This window comes from Anomaloglossus baeobatrachus, chromosome 3 (assembly GCF_048569485.1).
Source record: "Anomaloglossus baeobatrachus isolate aAnoBae1 chromosome 3, aAnoBae1.hap1, whole genome shotgun sequence".
NCBI lineage: Eukaryota > Metazoa > Chordata > Amphibia > Anura > Aromobatidae > Anomaloglossus > Anomaloglossus baeobatrachus.
In genome coordinates this window covers 557,596,076-557,617,847 of record NC_134355.1, presented here as the reverse complement: position 1 = coordinate 557,617,847, position 21,772 = coordinate 557,596,076, and the positions used below count along the sequence as shown (strand labels likewise).

General features: G+C 50.2%; 1 protein-coding gene across 7 annotated transcripts in view; it reads left to right on the top strand.

Moving 5' to 3' along the window:
• The window catches only part of SAP130 (Sin3A associated protein 130), a 123,190-nt gene that overhangs the window by 25,982 nt on the left and 75,436 nt on the right, over positions 1–21,772 (top strand). For 4 of the 7 annotated variants that reach the window (XM_075340833.1, XM_075340831.1, XM_075340830.1 and 1 more), the window contains exons 2-3: positions 7,153–7,267; positions 16,170–16,390. In XM_075340833.1, coding sequence (XP_075196948.1) covers positions 7,159–7,267; positions 16,170–16,390 — 330 coding nt within the window. In that variant the 5' untranslated portion in view covers positions 7,153–7,158. The remainder of the gene's footprint in view (positions 1–7,152; positions 7,268–16,169; positions 16,391–21,772) is intronic. The other 3 variants (XM_075340835.1, XM_075340836.1, XM_075340834.1) reach the window with 1 other exon arrangement.

Here is a 21,772-nt window from a genome sequence, read left to right as displayed (position 1 = left end):
GCTGCGGCAGCTTTTACTATTTTGAAAAAGCCGGCCGCTCATTAAACAATTTTGTATTCCCTACTTTCCCTGCTCACAGGCGCCTATGATTGGTTGCAGTGAGACACGCCCCCACGCTGAGTGACAGCTGTCTCACTGCAACCAATCACAGCAGCCGGTGGGCGTGTCTATACTGTGCAGTGAAATAAATAATTAAATAATTAAAAAAACGGCGTGCGGCCCCCCCAATTTTAATACCAGCCAGATAAAGCCATACGGCTGAAGGCTGGTATTCTCAGGATGGGGAGCTCCACGTTATGGGGAGCCCCCCAGCCTAACAATATCAGTCGTCAGCCGCCCAGAATTGCCGCATACATTATATGCGACAGTTCTGGGACTGTACTCGGCTCTTCCCGATTTGCCCTGGTGCGTTGGAAAATCGGGGTAATAAGGAGTTATTGGCAGCCCATAGCTGCCAATAAGTCCTAGATTAATCATGGCAGGCGTCTCCCCGAGAAACCTTCCATGATTAATCTGTAAATTACAGTAAATAAACACACACACCCGAAAAAATCCTTTATTAGAAATAAAAAACACAAACACATTCCCTCATCACCAATTTAATCAGCCCCAAAAAGCCCTCCATGTCCGGCGTAATCCACGGACCTCCAGCGTCGCTTCCAGCTGTGCTGCATGGAGGTGACAGGAGCAGCAGAAGACACCGCCGCTCCTGTCACCGCCACGCAGCTAATGAAGAGAGCCGCGCGATCGGCTGAGCTGTCACTGAGGTTACCCACTGTCACTGGATCCAGCGGTGGCCGTGGGTAACCTCAGTGACAGCTCAGCTGATCGCGCTACTCACCTCAGTTGCTGCGTGGAGCTGACCGGAGCGGCGGTGAGTAGCGCGATCAGCTGAGCTGTCACTGAGGTTACCTGCGGCCACCGCTGCATCCAACGCTGGATCCAGGTAACCTGAGTGACAGCACAGCTGATCACGCGGCTCTCTTCATTAGCTGCGTGGAGGTGACAGGAGCGGTGGGGTCTTCTGCTGCTCCTGTCACCTGCATGCAGCACAGCTGGAAGCGACGCTGGAGGTCCGTGGATTACGCCGGACAAGGAGGGCTTTTTGGGGCTGATTAAATTGGTGATGAGGGAATTTGTTTGTGTTTATTTCTAATAAATTATTTTTTCGGGTGTGTGTGTGTGTGTTTATTTACTGTAATTTACAGATTAATCATGGAAGGTTTCTCGGGGAGACGCCTGACAGGATTAATCTAGGACTTATTGGCAGCTATGGGCTGCCAATAACTCCTTATTACCCCGATTTGCCAATGCACCAGGGCAAATCGGGAAGAGCCGGGTACAGTCCCAGAACTGTCGCATATAATGTATGCGGCAATTCTGGGCAGCTGCTGACTGATATTGTTAGGCTGGGGGGCTCCCCATAACGTGGAGCTCCCCATCCTGAGAATACCAGCCTTCAGCCGTATGGCTTTATCTGGCTGGTATTAAAATTGGGGGGGACCGCACGCCGGTTTTTTTAAATTATTTAATTATTTATTTCACTGCACAGTATAGACACGCCCACCGGCTGCTGTGATTGGTTGCAGTGAGACAGCTGTCACTCAGCGTGGGGGCGTGTCTCACTGCAACCAATCATAGGCGCCTGTGGGCGGGGAAAGTAGGGAATACGAAATTGTTTAATGAGCGGCCGGCTTTTTCAAAATAGTAAAAGCCTCCGCAGCAGTGTGAATGCCGTGCAGCGCCGCGCCGGGGATCGGGGAGTATGAGAGAGGAGGGGAAAATGACCGACAGACTGTGAGAGAGGGACAGAGATGGTGACGGACCGACAGAGAGAGAATAGAGACCGAGAGGGAGAGACCGACTGACAGAGAATAGTGATTGACAGACATTGTGAGACATCACTCGTTTCCAGTGTTTTAAGTTCCCTTTACACACTGAGACTTTCTAGCGATCATGCTGCACAGCGGGAAACAAAGGACCAAAGAATGGTCCTGAACGATTTGTAGCGATCAGCAACTTCACAGCGGGGGCCAGGTCGCTGATGTGTTTCACACACTGCAATGTCGCTGGGGAGGTCGCTATTACGTCACAAAACCGGTGACGTTACAGCGATGTCGTTTGCGATGTTGCAGTGTGTAAAGCCACCTTAAGGCTATGTGCGCACTGGGAAATGGAATTTTCTTGAGAAAATTCCGCATGCTCTCAAAGATTACCGCACCCGCGGTAAAAAAAACCGCGGCAAACCGCACCCGAAAACCGCATGCGGTTTGCCGCGGTTTTACCGCGGTATTGTTCGCGGTATTGCCGCGTTTTTGCCGCGTGCGGGTTGGGATGTGCTTTATTGCATTCAATGCAATAAAGCACATTGAAAAAAAAAAAAAGAAAAAAAAAGTCATTTAATTCTGAGATAGTAGATAGACAGACAGAAGAATAGACAGAGGGATAGATAGACAGAGGGATAGATAGACAGAGGGATAGATAGACAGAGGGATAGATAGACAGAGGGATAGATAGACAGAGGGATAGATAGACAGAGGGATAGATAGACAGAGGGATAGATAGACAGAGGGATAGATAGACAGAGGGATAGATAGACAGAGGGATAGATAGACAGAGGGATAGATAGACAGAGGGATAGATAGACAGAGGGATAGATAGACAGAGGGATAGATAGACAGAGGGATAGATAGACAGAGGGATAGATAGACAGAGGGATAGATAGACAGAGGGATAGATAGACAGAGGGATAGATAGACAGAGGGATAGATAGACAGAGGGATAGATAGACAGAGGGATAGATAGACAGAGGGATAGATAGACAGAGGGATAGATAGACAGAGGGATAGATAGACAGAGGGATAGATAGAGGACAGATCGCTACATTTCCCACGGTCGGCAGTGAGTTCACATTACCGGCCGTGGGAAATGACCGGTAATTACCTCTGCTGTCTGCTGCATTCATTCAGCGCTGTGTCTGTGACAGTCGCGGCTGGATGTAAGCAGCGCAGGACGCTGGAGCTGTGGATTATGCCGGAGCTTTGGTGCGGGAGGGGTTAATAAAATGGTGACCGAGGCTTGTTTGTTTTATTTAAAATAAAGGATTTTTCTGTGTGTGTGTTTTTTCACTTTACTTACGGGTTGATCATGTCAGCTGTCTCATAGACGCTGCCATGATCAAGCCTGGAGTTAATGGCGGTGATCCACCACCATTAACCCCTTGTATTACCTTGCTGCCACTGCTACACGGCAGCAAGAAGAGCCGGGGACACGCCGGTGCTGCCGCATAATGCATGCGACAGTCCCGGGGCAGCTGCGGGCTGATATTCTCAGCTGCGGGAGGGGGAGTGAGGCGGGGGACATTATCCCTGCCCCTCTCCCTCCCCAGCCTGAGAATACCGGCCCGCCGCTGTGTGCTTACCTCGGCTGGACGGTAAATATGCAGCGGATCCCACGTTCTTTGTTTTCTATATTTCCGGTTTCTTTCTATGTGTATTGTCTGTGTCCGATGTCTGTGTCCGATGTCTGTGTCCGATGTCTGTGTCCGATGTCTGTGTCCGATGTCTGTGTCCGATGTCTGTGTCCGATGTCTGTCTGTGTCCGATGTCTGTGTCCGATGTCTGTCTGTGTCCGATGTCTGTCTGTGTCCGATGTCTGTCTGTGTCCGATGTCTGTCTGTGTCCGATGTCTGTCTGTGTCCGATGTCTGTCTGTGTCCGATGTCTGTCTGTGTCCGATGTCTGTCTGTGTCCGATGTCTGTCTGTGTCCGATGTCTGTCTGTGTCCGATGTCTGTCTGTGTCCGATGTCTGTCTGTGTCCGATGTCTGTCTGTGTCCGATGTCTGTCTGTGTCCGATGTCTGTCTGTGTCCGATGTCTGTCTGTGTCCGATGTCTGTCTGTGTCCGAGATATGTGTGTTTTTACTCTCTGCACGGCTTCCTCTTCCTGTAATGACATCACTTCCCTGCAAAACCGCAGACAGGCGATGTACATTACCGGAGGTAAACCGCGAAATACCGCAGGGAATAACGCAGGAAAACGCAGTGAACCGCACAAAATTTGCTTCCTGCGTTATTCCCTGCGGGATTTCACGATTAACATTGGAGTCAATGGAGTGAAATCCCGCAGCGACGTGCGGAAAAGAAGTGACATGCAATTGTTTTGCTGCGGGAATCCCACAGCAAAACATGCAGCTGTCAAATTCCGCCTAGTGCGCACAGGATTTTTTTTGCCCATAGGTTTTGCTGGTGATTCACTGCAGAGATGTTATGAACATTTTCTGCAGCGAAACATGCAGCAAAATCCGGTAAGTGCGCACATAGCCTAAGGCTGGTTTCACACTACGTCTTTTTAACATCCGTTGAAAACGTTATTTTAGCGGAAGTACGGATCCAGTGCAAATGCGTTTTCATTTCAATGCATTTGCAATGGACTCGCGTTAACATCCGTTCACCTGCGTTTGCGTGCGTTATAGTGCGGATCCGGTGACTTGCAGTTTTTTAACATGTTTCAAAAACGCTACTTGTAGCGTTTTTGAGCTGCGTCAAAATACTGCAAGTCACCGGATCCTGACTAAACAGCACGCAAACGCAGGTGAACGCTGGCGTGCTGATAGACAGGATCCTGCTTTTGTACTGAGCATGCCCAGAAAGTACTGAGCATGCCCAGAACCAGTCTCGCGTGATCTGTCTATCTCTCTACTCCCTCCCTCACCCTCTCTCTCTCTATCTCTCTTTCCCCCTTCCTCCCCTCCCTCTCTCCCCCACCTGAGAGCTGCGGACACTCGTAACCAAGGTAAATATCGGGTAACCACTTCTCTTAGTTACCCGATGTTTACGTTGGTTACGTGTGCAGGCAGCCCTGCTCCTAGCAGCTGCAGACACTCGTAACCAAGATAAATATCGGGTGTCCAAGGCCGATGTTTACCTTGGTTACCAGCGTCTGCAGCTGTCAGAAGCCGGCTCCCAGTCTAGTTCCCCTCACTCCCGATCACATGACTCCAATGCCCGCCCCTAAACATCCAGTGACAGGATCCTGCAAAATAACACATGCGTTTGCATACGTTATTTGCTGTAAAAGCAGGATCCGTACTTCCGCTAAAATAACGTTTTCAACGGATGTTAAAAAGACGTAGTGTGAAACCAGCCTAACACACACTGGGATTAGAGATGTGAGCAGTGTCACACAGTGTGATTAGAAATGTGGAGAGTATCACTTGCTGGGATTAGATACAGAGTGAAACAAATGATGGGATTAGATACAGAGCTCTGTGAAGAGTATCGCATAGAATGGAATTAGATACGACAACAGCATCACACGCAGATATGTCAGATGAGTTCTTATATCAGTAGCAGGAGTGCGAGGTTGAACTCTAACATTTGCCTCATTTTCTCAGCTGTGTGAAAGATGTCTGCGACTCAGAGGATTTGTTGGCCACATGACATCTTTCCATATTTAAAAATATTAATAAAAACCTGTTCTGAGAATGTTATTTGTTGACCATGGTTGTCTGGTATGAGCAGTAATGACTTTCAACCCCTTCCTAATCTGGCAAATTGTCCTTTTTTGCACTTTCATCTTCTTTCAAGAGTTTTTTTTTTTTTTTATTTTGTTTTGAGTATTAAAAATAACTATTCTATGATGCCCAACCACAGCCTGAGCTCCATTGTAGTATTAATATGGCAGTAACGGGGGGCCTTCTTTACACTCCCAGCTGCCATGTCATCCCATAGTCACCCCTACGATTGCATTACTGGGTGGAAGTTGATTGGCACAGAAATGGATGTCTCATTGGCAACACAGCCCTTAAAGTGATCCTGTCAGGTGCAATATGCAGCCAGAAACACGAGCAGTTCTGGGTGCATATTGCTAATCCCTGCCTGACCGTCCCTGTATACACTAGCATAGATAAAGAGATCTTTAGCAAAAGTATTTCTAAAGATCTTATATCATATGGTAATGAGGCAATCGACTAGTCATGAGGGCCTTATTTCCCACGACTAGCCGCCCTTTTATCATTTTAGTACGTCCACAGGAGTGTGCTAACATGCTATTCAATGCAGCATATACAGCAGTGATTTGCATACCTGTGTCCGCGGTAAATGCTGATCTGAATGCACCTGTGGGTGTTCTATCATAAGAGGGCGGCTAGTCGGGGGAAGTAACGCACTCATGACTAGTCCCTGGCCTCATTAGCATTTGATATAAGATCTTTAGAAATACTTTTTCTAAATATCTCTTTATCAATGCTAGTGTATACAGGGATGGTTAGGCAGGGATTAGCAATATACACCCAGAACTGCTCGTGATTCTGGGTGCATATTGGACCTGACAAGTTCCCTTTAAAGGTGTTTGCTGCTGAAAACAAGTAGTCCCCTCTCCACAGGACAGTAAGGATAACTTGGTGATCAGTGGTGCTCTGATCTCTGGGACCTGCAGATTTTGTGTCTCCAACAGGGCACTTTTATCCCATTACAAAATGGAGCCTGAAGTTGGATGCCTAATTCATTTTATGAGCTTACCGGAAAAGCTGCCTCATAGGAAACTAATGGAGCGGAGGATAAAAGTGCCATATTCTGCTGATCGGTGGAGGGTCCCATCAGATCGTCACCAAAAGATCAATGTTATCAACTATCCTGTGGATAGATGCGTTTTTCCTGGGCAACTCAGATTAGAGCCTGACAGCGACATTTAGGCAGTTTTAGTAGAGATCTCCTATCGCTGATGTTAGTAAAGTGCTGGCTGTGTGACACAGCCAAAGCCTGCCCTGTATGCAGCAGGCTCAGCTCCTGATCCCGCTCTATACCCTGGCACTCTATGGAGGATGTACTGGTGTGCCCTATGTTGGGAGTGAGTTATAAAGAAATTAAAGAACAGATTAACACACAGAATGTATTAAATCCATATGGATTTTCAGCCTCTGAATCTAAACAAGTCTTCATTCACCAACAGTAAGGAAAAATAATACTTTTCCATGTTCTTCATGAGTTATTTGTTACGTTTCACAAAGAACTGCACAGTTTACACTAATGTACGGATGGACAGATATTTATGAAGGACATAAGCAGCTTCGTGTTCTCGCCTAGTTCTAGGAGTGTTTTACTTTCAATACATCATCTTATGTTTTAATCAGTGTTGGTTTTTTGTTTTTTAGGAGGACATGAGTTCGCAACAGTTTCCCCGTCAAGGGGTTCCCATTTCCTCACCACAGATTATAAGTAGTGGAAGTATGGGCCAGAATGTACAAGGGACAGGTAATATTCTAAAATGTACGTATATAACTACTCTACTTTAAAGAAGCGCTCTGAAGACTTCAATTCCCTAAACCTGTGTAAGTGTATGGCTATGTGTCCACGGTAGACTGTACCTGCGGATTTTTCTGCATCAAAATCCGCAGCTTTCCCCCGGAATCCGCACCTTAGCATAGGTGCGGATTTGACGCGGATTTCGTTGCGAATTTTGATGCGGATTTTGTCCATTGTACTCTTCTGTGTTTCTGAATAAAGCTTAGTCTGTTTTGAAGGAAAAAAAGGCTCTGTCATTTCCTGTCCCAACCCTCCTTTCTTCTCCATTATCCATTTTGTAATAAAGGGGCAGAAATGTTTAAAGGGAACATGTCGCCACTTTTTTTGTAAAAAGCTGCGGCCAACACCACTGTGCTTATATACAGCATTTTAACAGGCTGTATATAATAACCCAGTGGTGGCGGCCGCAGCTTACAGCCAAAAAATGTGGTGCCATGTTCCCTTTCACTGGTATTTTTTTTAAAAAAAAAAAATGTGCTCCGCTGTATTTTCACTGTCCAGGCCGATGCAAGCAAGCAACTGAGGGCTGTGCTTCTCAGCGGGATAAGGCTGAAGCATTCTCTGCCCCTCCCGCTGAGAAAAACAGTCCTCAGCTGCCCCTGAAAATGGCGGCTCCGTTGTGAAGCGCCATTCACAGGTGCTGTACCGAGGCTCATCCAGCTGCCCTGATGCATTGGCGGGCTGGGTAATTACGGGGTTAATGCCAGTTTTCTGCAAACTGGCACTAAGCCCGAGGTTCATAATGTCATGCCTGTGTAGACACGGCCATTATGAACCTCCGTTTAGTACTAAAGAAAAGAAAACACTTTTTTTAAAAAAATTTTATTTGAAAGAAAAACACACAAACATCCCTGATTGCCATCTTTATTACTCCCTGAATCCCCTGACGATAATCCATGACAACTCCGAGCCGGGCTCCGATGTGCACCCGGCTGACCCGGGCACTGACGTCAGCCGGTGACAGCAGCCGTCAGTGTATTATTAAATGCTGCACAGCTCTTTTCCGGCAGCTGGGAATGTCTGATATCAGAGCCCTGGTCAGCTGACTTAATTCGCGAGCGCGGGCAGGTCAGCTGAGTGCACACCGACCAGCTGATGTGCCGGGCTCCGATGTGCACTCATGTGACCCGGGCACGGACGTCAGCCGATACCAGCAGCCGGAAGAGAGCTTTGCAGCATCTCGAACACTGACGGCTGCTGGGACCGGCTGACGTCCGTGCCCGGGTCACATGAGTGCACATCGTCAGCTGTCGGTGTGCAGTCAGCTGACCCGCCTGCGCTCGCGAATTAAGTCAGCTGACCAGGGCTCTGATATCAGACGTTCCCAGCTGCCGGAAAAGAGCTGTGCAGCATTTAATAATACACTGACGGCTGCTGTCACCGGCTGACGTCAGTGCCCGGGTCAGCCGGGTGCACATCGGAGCCCGGCTCGGAGTTGTCATGGATTATCGTCAGGGGATTCAGGGAGTAATAAAGATGGCAATCAGGGATGTTTGTGTGTTTTTCTTTCAAATAAAATTTTTTAAAAAAGTGTTTTCTTTTCTTTAGTACTAAACGGAGGTTCATAATGGCCGTGTCTACACAGGCATGACATTATGAACCTCGGGCTTAGTGCCAGTTTGCAGAAAACTGGCATTAACCCCGTAATTACCCAGCCAGCCAATGCATCAGGGCAGCTGGATGAGCCTCGGTACAGCACCTGTGAATGGCGCTTCACAACGGAGCCGCCATTTCTTTATCGTTCCTATGGGAGACCCAGACCATGGGTGTATAGCTTCTGCCTCCGGAGGACACACAAAGTACTACACTCAAAACGTGTAGCTCCTCCCTCCTAGCATATACACCCCCTGCTAGCCAGTCCTAGCCAGTTCAATGCCTTGTGTTTCAGGAGGTCACACACACATGCATTCTCTGATTTTTGATTTTTCCTTTTTGGATCAAAGATTTGGAAGAAAAGCGGGTCCAGCTGGACTCCCGGCATGTCCCTTCTCACCCCACTGTGTCGGCGGTGCTGTTAAGGTTGATTTTCCAAGGCTGGAGCCTTCTCATGCCGCGCTCCTTCACCATCCCCTGGGGCTCTGGCTTGAAGTGGGAGCCAACACGGTTCTCACTGCTTTGCAGGAGACCGGTCTCCATCCGCAGCCCTTTTTCAGGATCCTACTGGACGGAGCGATCACCCCCCAGGGACCTGGCAACCTGCGTCTCAGAAGCTAAGTATATGAGACGTTATTACCACAGAAAGTGGTCTTTCCAGGGGTCCTTTATACTTTATTTATTGGGGAGAGTGTGTTATATGTCTGTGTTAACATTTCCGGCCGGTTCTCCAGTTTTCACTGGAGAACCGCGCCGATGGTGCCTGCACGCCGGCCGCGTGTTTAAATCTAGGCCCCGGCTTCGCCTGAGGCCTAGTTTCGGTTTCCACTGCCTCTGCATGTCAGTCATGCAGAGGGACAGTGTGGCTCCGCCCAGCGGCTGTGCAGCACAAGGGAAGGGACACTCCTCACTGAGGAAGGATTCCCTCCCCTGTATACCTCATTTGCCGCTCTCAGAGTAGGCCCCGCCCCCTCTCCTCGCTCCGGTCGCCATTTTCTCAGCGTTCTCTGTGCCTGCATAGGCACAGAGATTCCACATTGTGACAAGTGGGGGCCTGGGCTGAGGGACTGGAGGGCACAGAAATGTCTGTTTAAACGATCTGGCAGCCACAACCTCCGGTTTGTGCAGCTGCTTATTTTATCTGTTTTTATATGCTGGGGGCCATTCTAGGACAGAGCCCCCACCTCTGCAGCATGTCTCACATCAGTGCAAGGCTGTTTTTATTATGCACTGCATGTAGTCTTGTACGGCTGTACCGAGCTCATAAACACAGTGGCCCCTCAGCCTGGAGGCTCATCAGTGGTCCCTCCAGCTGCTCCGGCTTCGGTGGCTGACCCCCGGTTTGGCTAGAATCCGCTCTTTCCAGGGGTCGGCTGTCCCGGAATCTGCTGAGCATGCATTAGCCCCCTTCTCAGGGCGTTTTCTGCTACAGCTCGCTCAGCAAAGCTCACAGATGACTCTCCTTCTTGTCTCAGACCCCGTCCTCCTGACATGGAGACGCAGGGTCCCCTGTCCTTCCCCGTCCCGCAGCTCTGATTCACGAGCTGACTCACTGGACGAGGAGGATGTCTCTACCAGGGGCTCGGACGCTACTTTATGTACCATTGATCTGTCCGTAGGTGACGCAGATGCTATTGATTTGATTGCGTCCATTATATTTGTACTGGACCTCCATCCGCCTGTATCAGGGGAGTATTCCCCGCTGGCAGAAAGGCATCAGTATACCTTAAACAGGACAAGGAGTGTGTTCCTTAACCACTCCAGTTTTCAGCCCACTGTGTCCAAGCCCACAGCGTGTCCTGTCAGACCCCAAAGCGGGGTTCTGATGACTGTTTCCCCCTCCCATCGGAGGCGGTCAAGGAGTGAGCTCATTCGCCAAGGGTGGTCCCTCCGGTGTCTAGACTTTCAGCCCGGATAGTTGTATCAGTGGCTGACGGCACCTCTATAAGGCTCCCACTGTACATTAATTTTGTACTGGACCTCAATCCGCCGGAGTTACCTTGCCTAGGAGAACACAAAGTGTGTTCCTTAACCACTCCAGTTTTCAGGCCACTGTGACCAAGCCCAGGGTCCGCTCTGACAGTCGCTTCCCATGAAGCGTGGTTCTGAGGACTGGTTTTCCCTTTCCACCAGTGGTGGTCAAGGAGTGGGCTCATTCACCAAAGGTGGCTCAGCCCGGACCGTTATGTCAGTGGCTGATGGCTCCTCACTTAAGGTTTTGCGGTCCGCCAGGTTGTCCTTCTGGCCAAATCTGTATGGGGACGGCAGGAGCTTCGTTCTCCTCAGCTTTACAGCAGTGCGGGTTTTTTTGTAGCCTTCTCTGCTTCTCTAGAGGAGATGCATTCCCTCACAGGGACTCTATGCCCGAAATGGTTGCCTGAACTTCCAGACTTCAGTCTTTTCATCCTATGCCATGTCTGCCATGCTGGACACCGCACTGCGGTGGCCTCGGCTAATTTCCTCGCTATCCGCAGGCTCCTGTGGCTTCGGAAATGGAAGGCAGATGCTTCTATAGAAGTTCCTTGCTGGGCTCCCTTTTGTTGGGACCAGTCTCTTCGGAACCAACTGGATGAAATTAAGGAAGCTCTTGGCGGGAAGAGTTCTTCCATGCCACAAACCTAAACCAGGAAACCTGCCAGGGCAGGAATCAGTTGAGGTTTCGTTTTTTTTTTTTTTTTTTCGTTCCTCCATCTGATCGTTCTCTAAGCCCTCGGCCTCGTCCACTAGCTCGGCCAAGGTTCATAAACCCAAATGGCGCTCGAAGCTGCGTCTTCAGAAAACCGCAGGAGATGCTGCCACTGAGTCAGCTTCCTCCGAGCTATCTAGCCACGCCAACAACGTCCTTGGTCGGTGGCAGGCTCTCCCACTTGGCGACGTATGGTTTTAAGTTAACACGTCTCCGTTCAGTGGGTGCGGGATTATATCTCCCATGGCTACAGGATAGAATTCTATCCACCCGCCAAACAGATTTTTTCTGTCAACTCCCCCCGGCTCCAAGGCCGCCGCCTTCTCACAGGCCGTGGCATTCTTCCAGGCCAATGGAGTAATTGTACCGGTTCCCAACTGGGAACGGTTCTGAGATTTCTGCTTAAATCTATTCCTAGTCCCCGAAGAGGGCGGTGCCTTCCGACCTGGATCTTAAGCTTTTCAAGCATGTTCAGGTGTGGCGTTTTCACATGGAGTCTCGGTCTTGTTCCGTGTGTTTTTCACCGGATCAATCAATAACCCAAGGAGATTCCCTAGCATCCATCGGCATCAGAGATGCCTATCTGCAGGTGCCAATCGCAGTTTCACACCAGCGTTGGCTACGTTTTGCAATCGGAGTGGTCCAATTCGTGGCTCTTCCCTTGGGGTTAGCCACGGCCCCTCGAGTATTCTCAAGGTTGGGGCAACTGTGATTAGGGTCCTGCACCTCTAGGGATTGGCAGTGATCTTTTGCCCTGGACGGTCTTCTTGTCGGGGCTTCATCCAGTGCAGACTCTTAGCAGAGTGCTTCGCTCACTCTCGCCACTCTAACCAATTCGGGTGGCTTGTCATTCTGTCCAAGTCCACTCTGACTTCGAACCAGAAGTTCCCGTTCCCAGGGACGCAATTCGAGACTCTGTCGGCACTTGTGAAGCTGCCCTTAGTCAAACAGTAGTCCCTCCGCTGGCGGTCGACGTCGTTCTATCAGGCACCGAATACAGGTACTGGTCAGATGGTGGCGTCAATGGAAGCGATTCCCTTGCCCAGTTTCTCCTGCGTCCTCTGAGGCTGGATATTTTCCGCTGTACAAGCGAACTTCCTCCCTTCCACGGGGTGGTGGCTTCGCCACAGACCAGGGGCTCGTTTCAGTGGTGGCTTCGGCCACTCTGTCTCAGGGACGCTCCTTCCTGGCCCCGTCCCAGGTGATCCTCACCAGGATGCTAGTCTATCCGCCTTGGGAGCAGTATATCTCCACCGTGGAGCGCAGGGCGCTTGGACTCTGTCCGAATCAGCCCTCTGGATCAATGTGCTGGAAATCAGAGCTGTATTTCTAGCTCTCTAAGCCTTTCTCCATCTGTTGGCGGCTAAGCACATTCGAGTCCAGTCGGACAACGTGACAGCGTTTACCTACATCAACTTCCAGGGCGGGACACTCAGCCGCCTGGCAATGTTGGCGGCTCAACGCATTCTTCAGTGGACGAGGGACTCCTAGTCCACCGTATCCGCAGCCCACATCCTAGACGTGAAAACTGCAAGGCAGACTATTTCAGCTGTCCAACCGTGGTCCACGATCCTCAGGTTTTGCGGCAGACGCACTGGTTCATGTTTGGTCCCAGCTTCGTCTCTCTTACGTGTTTCACCCTCTAGCTCTTGTCCAGAGTCCTGCGCAAGATCAGTAAAGAGGGCCGTCGGGTCATTCTCATACTCCAGACTGACCCAGGCAAGCTTGGTACCCTGACCTGCTCCATCTGTCCGTAGTGTTGCCATGGCATCTTCCGGACCGTCCAGACCTTCTCTCAAAAGGTCAGTTTTTTCCGCCAGAATTCTGGACTCTCAGATTGACGGCGTGGCTCTTGAGTCCTGGATCTTGACGACTTCTGGTATCCCTCCTGAAGTCATCTCCACTATGACTCGAGCTCCAAAGTGTCCTTTGGCCTTTTGGCCTTGCCGACCCTCCTGTCCCTTCCACAGTCCGGTCTACAGCTAGGACTATCCCTCATTAAGGGACAGGTCTCGGCTCTGTCAGTGTGTGCCAGCGGCGTATCGTCCGGCTGGCTCCGGTGCGCTCCTTCAAGGGCGCATCTCACATCATTCCGCCTTACCGGCGGCCTATGGAGCCCTGGGACCTTAATCCGGTCCTCACGGTTTCCGGAAACCCCCCTTTGAGCCTCTTAGGGAGGTTTCTTTGTTTCATCTTTCACAGAAAGTAGTCTTTCTAGTGGCCATAATTTCCCGCCAGAGAGTCTCTGTTTTGGCTGCACTCTCTTCGGAGTCACCCCCTTTTTTGTTTTTTTTTCATCAAGACAAGGTGGTCTCCGTCCGACTCCGGACTTTCTCCCTAAGGTGGTTGCTGCTTTCACCTTAACCGGGGCATTTTTCCTGCCTTCCTTTTGTCCGGCTCCTGTTCATCGCTTTGAAAAAGCGTTGCATATCCTGGATCTGGTGCGGGCGCTCTGGATCTGTGTGTCTCGCACCGCCGTTATTAGGCGGTGCACCTCTCTCTAGTGCAGACCACTAGTCAGCGTAGCGGTCTCTCGGCATCTAAGCCGACCCTGGTTCGTTGGCTTAGGTCGGCCTTTTCCGATGCCTACAAGTGTACTCCAGTGCCTTCCCCGCCGGGGATCAGGGCACACTTGATCAGAGCTGTCGGTGCCTTTTGGGCTTTCAGGCACCAGGCTACGGCTCAGCAGGTCTGTCAGACTGCCACTCGGATTAGTCTGCATACTTTTTCGAAGCACTACCCAAGGCATGCTCATGGTTTGGCAGACGCGGGCTTGGGCAGACGCATCTTTCAGGCGTCTGTCGCCCATTTGTGAAGTTAGGTTTCGCCTGCTTCTCAGTTTGTCTGTTTATTTCCACCCATGGACTGCTTTAGAACGTCCCATGGTCTGGGTCTCCCATAGGAACGATAAAGAAAAAGAGAATTTTGTTACTTACCGTAAATTCTTTTTCTTATAGTTCCGTCATGGGAGACCCAGCACCCTCCCTATTGCCTGTTGGCAGGTTTCTTGTTCCGTGTGTCTTCACCGGCTGTTGTTGTAGACAGAGGTTCCGGTTGTTCCGGGTTTTACTCTGTCTCTACTTGTGGGTGGATGTCCTCCTTCAGCTTTTGCACTAAACTGGCTAGGACTGGCTAGCAGGGGGTGTATATGCTAGGAGGGAGGAGCTACACGTTTTGAGTGTAGTACTTTGTGTGTCCTCCGGAGGCAGAAGCTATACACCCATGGTCTGGGTCTCCCATGACTGAACTATAAGAAAAAGAATTTACGGTAAGTAACAAAATTCTCTTTTTTCAGGGGCAGCTGAGGACTGTTTTTCTCAGCGGGAGGGGCAGAGAATGCTTCAGCCTTATCCCGCTGAGAAGCACAGCCCTCAGTTGCTTGCTTGCATCGGGCTGGACAGTGAAAATACAGCGGAGCACATTTTTTTTTTTTTTTTTTTTTAAATAATTGTGAAAAAAGACCTGGGATCCTGTTTTCCCAGCTAAAAGCAAGCAGCCTGTAACTAGCTGCTTTTAGCTGGCAATCCAGAGTCCGGACACAACACGACTACACTGCCACTACTCTACACTACAAAATGGTGAAACTTCCTCTTCCTGAACTATCCTACATCACTTCCTGCGGATTTGTTTGCGAAATCCGCACCAAATCCGCAGGAAAAAGAGCCTGTGGGAACAGACCTGCGGATTTCTTGCGGATTTTACACCTTGCATTGACTTGCATGGGAAAAATCCGCAACAAAACCCGCAACAATAATTGACATGCTGCAGATTTTTCCGGATCAAAATCCGCGGCAAATCCGCCGCGGAAAAATCCGCAGCATGGGCACAGCATTTCCAAAATGCCATTGAAATGGCTTGGAAGTGCCGCTGCTGCAGATTTTCGGCAAATCCGCGGCAAAATCCGCGGTAAATCCGCAGCGTGGGCACATAGCCTATATGTGATGTACTGTAAGTGCAATATAATACTTCTCCCCGTTTTGCCCAGTTTCCAGCGGCGCTCCATTTCTCTTCTCACTCACATGACTGACATTCCAATTCACCAGGTCACTCTGGGCTTTATTTTTGTGACCCGGAAGTCTTTTTTTACCATTAAAGCTTTTGGATCTTTTTTCTGACGCTCCGTAACTTGTATTGTAAAAGCCACACAAACCCCATTGTGATCCGGCGAGTCAGAACTTCGTCACGTTAGTGAGAAAAGGACGGAGTGACACTGGAAACTGGGTCAGACTGTGATCGGTGAGTATATTGCACTTACACTACATTACATATATATCTACCCAGATTTAGAGAATAATACATTTCTTGGAAGGTCTTCTCTAAGTTGTAATTGTGGGTCAACCCCCTTTTTGCCTGTCCACAGGATAGGTGATAAGTTGCTGCTGGGACCCCCCAAGCAGTCACGAGAATAGCGATTCTCAGTCCCCCATTTGTACAGAGCTGCGGTTGAGTTTTGACAGTCTAATAAAGATAACTGTCTAATAAAGAGTACACTGTGCAACTATTTCTGTAGTAAATCTTCTTATATCACGATGTCAGACTGTTTTTGTTTCTCATTAATAATTGAAGACCACTGTTTTTTCCTCTAAGGTGGTGATGAGCCTTTACGGGAAATGGACGGTCCATCACGGGACATCGTTACAGCAAATGCACTCCTTCCTCCAAGGGATGACAAGCAAGAAGCCGTGGTGGTCAGACCTTACCCCCAGTTACAGATGGTCCCCAATCACTCAGCTAGTCCCCTGACTATGACGGCTCAGTCTGCCCATCTCCCAAATGTCCCATTGGCCTTCTCTGAGAACATCCTGAAGGTGATTATCTTTTCATTAAAGTGTTTTGTTTTTTTGGTAAAATCTTTGGAATAAACATTGTAATCGTATAAAGAAGAAAATTAATTCCTAGAAAGATTACTACATTGTGAGATCACAAATGATGTATTGGTACGTCGTCATATGTGGGCTCTGATCATGCACATTTGCCAGCAGATGAGTAATCGTCAACCATCTTATTCCCTAAAAGTCGCACGTGGAGTGGAGGCTCCTGCTATAGCTCTTAGCCTGTTCATTTTTTTTTTTCTTTCGTTTTAACAAATTTACCCAAGAATTTTTTTGCCACTGAAAACATTAAAAAAAAAAAGAAAAAAAAAAAAATTATGCATTTTTGGTATTTCTGTATTCGTACCGACCTGGATTATCATATTGCTGTGTAATTTTTTTTACTACATAATAAACACTGTATAAAAGGAAAACTCAAATTATTAAATTGCTTTTTTTTTTTTCCTTTTAAATTTCACCTCACTTGTAATTTTTCCCTGCTTTCCAGTATATTACATGATAAAAATGCGTGATGTCATTCAAAAGTAGAACTCGTCCCACAAACAAAATCCCTTACATAGCTAAGTCGGCAGAAAAATAAAAATATTATTGTGTAGACATGGGGGTCAGTGGGTGCTCTCGTCCGCTGGCCCGGCAGCCTTTAGAAAGACCGCATTGACCAGGGCTCATCGCAACTGAAAGCCCAAATTCCTAACCCATGGGCAGAACACCACTCAGACAACACAAGGGTGCGGGAACCACAATGATTAGATTTTATTGGATCCACAACAGTCAAAGGCATATAACACAAAACCAGGCAAATAACACAATGTAACAGGTAAGACCTAGTGCCTACGCTGCGGATTTTGATGCGGATTTTGATGCAGATTTTCAGAAATTTGCAGCAAAATCTGCATGTCCATTGTGAAGCCAGAAAAGTCTGAGAATTCAGAAGTGCTGTGCCCACGTTGAGTATTTTTTTGTCGCTCCATTGGGAGACCCAGACAATTGGGTGTATAGCTTCTGCCTCCGGAGGCCACACAAAGTATTACACTTTTAAAAAAAAAAGTGTAACCCCTCCCCTCTGCCTATACACCCTCCCGTGGATCACGGGCTCCTCAGTTTTATGCTTTGTGTGGAAGGAGGCACACATCCACTCATAGAAGAAAAAAAAAAAAAGATTTCTCATACATAGTATGACGGATGGAAGAAAAGAGGTCCCCTATGGGGTCCCCGGCATGCTCCCTTCTCACCCCACTATGTCGGCGGTGTTGTTAAGGTTGAGGTACCCATTGCGGGTACAAAGGCTGGAGCCACATGCCGTCTCCTTCACCATCCCTTATGCGGCTCTGGGAGAAGTGGGAGCCTCACCGGTCATTCACCTGCTGAGACCGTGTCCATCCGCAGCCCCTGGTGGAACCTGCTGGACCGGAGCGTTTTCATCCCCAGGGACCGGGCCCTGCACCTTCAAGGTACTCTGTGTCCCCATGGAGGGACGGTAAGGAGAGAGGTCGCCTTTCTCCCCAGTAGCGCCGTCCGTTGTTTTTTCATCGGACTTCCGCGCCGGCCGTGCCTGCTTGTCGGGCACAGCCTTAAATTTAGTCCCCGGCTTCATCGCGGCCTAGTCGCGAAAAATCACGCCCCCAGGCCTGCTTGTCAGGGGTAAGGGCGGGATTACCGACAGAGGGCTGGAGCATCTTTGCATGTCTCCCCTCCCCTCTCATTGACCACTATGGGGCCTCCAGATTCCCGCCTTTCTTTGTCGCTCTATTGGGAGACCCAGACAATTGGGTGTATAGGCTATGCCTCCGGAGGCCGCACAAAGTATTACACTTAAAAGTGTTAAGCCCCTCCCCTTCTGCCTATACACCCCCCGTGCTCCCACGGGCTCCTCAGTTTTTTGCTTTGTGCGAAGGAGGTCAGACATGCACGCACAGCTCCATAGATTGGTCAGCAGCAGCTGCTGACCATGTCGGATGGAAGAAAAGTGGGCCCATATAGGGCCCCCAGCATGCTCCCTTCTCACCCCACTCTTGTCGGCGGTGTTGTAAGGTTGAGGTATCCATTGCGGGTACGGAGGCTGGAGCCCACATGCTGTTTTCCTTCCCCATCCCCCTCAGGGCTCTGGTGGAAGTGGGATCCTATCGGTCTCCAGGCACTGAGACCGGGCTTCATCCACAACTCCTGGGAGCCTGATGGATAGGAGCCGGGTATCGTTCAGGGACATGGCCCTGCTACTTGGAGGTACTCTGTGTCCCCGTGGGGACCGAGCACAGCAACACTCCAGCATTGCTGGGTGTGCTAGTGCACCGGGGACCGCGGCGCTGACCGGGTTAATGTGCCATTACACACTCAGCATCGCTGAGTGTGTTTATGTAGGGAGACTACCGCGCTGACCGCCGCCGCCATGTTTAACACTGAGGCGCGGCTGGGACTTGTAGTGCGCCGGGGACTTCCACGCGGCCGCGCTTTTACGGCGGCCGCGTTTATTACTAAAGTCCCCGGCTTTTTGCGGCCTAGTCTTTCTTCCTCCCGCCCACAGCCCTGACAAGCAGGGGAAGGGCGGGACGCTGCACAGGACGAGCAGCACTGAGGGCTGGAGCATGCTTTGCATACTCCACTCCCCTCACTGTGCACAGTGCAGGCACCAGCTCCCGCACTTTCTGGGTCACGCCCACGGCTCCCTCCTCTCCTCAGGACATTCCTGTCAGCTCCTTGAACGCTGCAGAGGGGGACAAATTCTGACAGACCCAGGCAGGGACCCTGGTGGCCTCACAACCGCTTTAAGCGGGGGGCATGCAGCATCTGTGGTGCTAGCCACATTTCTGCAGGAGTGTAATTTTAAATTATATGTTTATAAGATATACTTTACACTTTATGGTGCACAGTTGATTCTGGATATATATATTGTGTTGCTCAGGGAAGACAACAGCATGGCGCCCATAAAAGGCAGGAGTGCCAAACACAGGCTTACTATGCTGCCTGCGCCGCATGTACGACCCCGCTACCGGCAGGATCCACTGAGCAATCCAGACCGGTATCTCAGCACAGGGGCACTGTTGAATCATTGCTCCCTGGCCCCCCTCAGTTGGACCAGCAAGGTCCCCCCGGGGTGTCTCATAGATCCCAGAGTGAGGTCTCTGATACAGACCCCAGCCCCTGACCGACTAAGCGAGCTCGCTGGGAAATTCCCTCGACATCTTCATATTGGTCAGGGTCTCAGCGGGGGAACCTCTGGTTGATGAAGCGGAGACAGTTGATCAGGATTCTGATCCTGAGGCCGCTCTCAATCTTGATACGCCTGACGGGGACGCCATATTGAACGATCTTATTGCGTCCATCAATCAAATGCTGGATATTTCTCCCTCAGTTCCTCCAGTGGAGGAGTCAGCTCCTCAGCAGGAGAAATTCCGTTTCAGGTTTCCCAAGCGTACACTGAGCATGTTTCTGGACCACTCTGATTTCAGAGAGGCAGTCCAGAATCACCGTGCCTGTCCTGATAAGCGTTTTTTTTTCTAAGCGCCTTAAGGATACACGTTATCCTGTTCCCCTGACGTGGTCAAAGGTTGGACTCAGTGTCCCAAGGTGGATCCTCCAATCTCCAGACTGGCGGCTAGATCCATACTTGCAGTGGAAGATGGGGCTTCACTCAAAGATGCCACTCACAGGCAGATGGAGCTCTGGTTGAAATCCAGCTATGAAGCTATCGGCGCTTCTTTTGCCCCAGCATTTGCAGCCGTATGGGTGCTACAAGCTATCAGCAGGTCAAGCGCAAATTGACGCAGCCACACAGACGTCGGCATTTGCGTCTTACGCTATTAATGCTGTCCTGGTCTCTGAGAGCCGTACGGCGGTTGCATCCGCCAATTCGGTGGTACTCCACAGGGCCTTGTGGCTACGGAAATGGAAGGCAGATTCTGCTTCCAAAAAAGCGCTTAACCAGTTTGCCAATTTCTGGCGACCGATTGTTCGGCGAACGTTTGGATGAAATCGTCAAACAATCCAAGGGAAAGGATACATCCTTACCCCAGCCCAAACCGAACATACCCCAACAGAGGAAGGGGCAGTCGAGGTTTCGGTCCTTTCGGGGCGCGGGCAGGTCCCAATTCTCCTCGTCCAAAAGGCCTCAGAAAGATCAAGGGCACTCCGATTCATGGCGGTCTAAGTCACGTCCTGAAAGACCACCGGAGGTGCCGCTACCAAAGCGGCTTCTTCATGGCTTTCGGTCTCCTCAATCCGCATCCTCGGTCGGTGGCAGGCTCTCCCGCTTTTGCGACACCTGGCTGCCAAGGGTAAAAGACCGTTGGGCGAGAGACATTCTGTCTCACGGTTACAAGTTAGAGTTCGCCTCTCGTCCCCCGACTCGATTCTTCAGGTCATCCCCGCCCCCCGAGCGAGCCAAGGCTCTTCTGCAGGCGCTGGGCACTCTGAGGGCAGAAGGAGTGGTGGTCCCTGTTCCTCTTCAGCAACAGGGTCAAGGTTTTTTCCACCAACCTGTTTGTGGTTACAAAGAAGGACGGATCTTTCCGTCCTTTCCTGGACCCGTAACTGCTCAACAAACACGTAAAGACCAGGTGGTTCCGGATGGAATCCCTCCGCTCCGTCATCGCCTCAATGTCCCCAGGAGATTTCCTTGCATCGATCGATATCGAAGATGCTTATCTCCACGTACCGGTTGCTCCAGAGCACCAACGCTTCTTGCGCTTCACCATAGGAGACGAACACCTGCAGTTCGTGGCACTGCAGTTCGGCCTGGCTACAGCCCCACGGGTTTTCACCAAGGTTAGGGCTCCCGTAGTAGCGGTCCTCCACTCTCAGGGTCACTCGGTGATCCCTTACTTGGACGATCTGCTGATCAAGGCACCCTCTCAAGAGGCATGCCAACACAGCCCCGACGCTTCTCTGGAGGCTCTCCAGAGTTTCGGGTGGATCATCAATTTTCCAAAGTCAAATCTGACACCAGCCCAATCGCTGACATATCTTGGCATGGAGTTTCATACCCTATCAGCGATAGTGAAGCTTCCGCTGATCAAGCAGCGTTCACTACAGAAAGGGGTGCAATCTCTCCTTCAAGGTCAGGCACACACCTTGAGGGGCCTCATGCACTTCCTGGGGAAGATGGTGGCAGCAATGGAGGCAGTCCCTTTCGCGCAGTTTCACCTGCGTCCTCTTCATTGGGACATCCTAACCAAAGCTTCCCTTCGGGGGTGGCTTTCTTCCCACTTCTTTATCGCATGGGAAATCCTTCCTACCCCCATCCTGGGAGGTGGTCACGACGGACGCGAGTCTGTCAGGGTGGGGAGCAGTCTTTCTCCGCCACAGGGCTCAGGGTACGTGGACTCAGCAAGAGTCCTCGCTTCAGATCAATGTTCTGGAGAT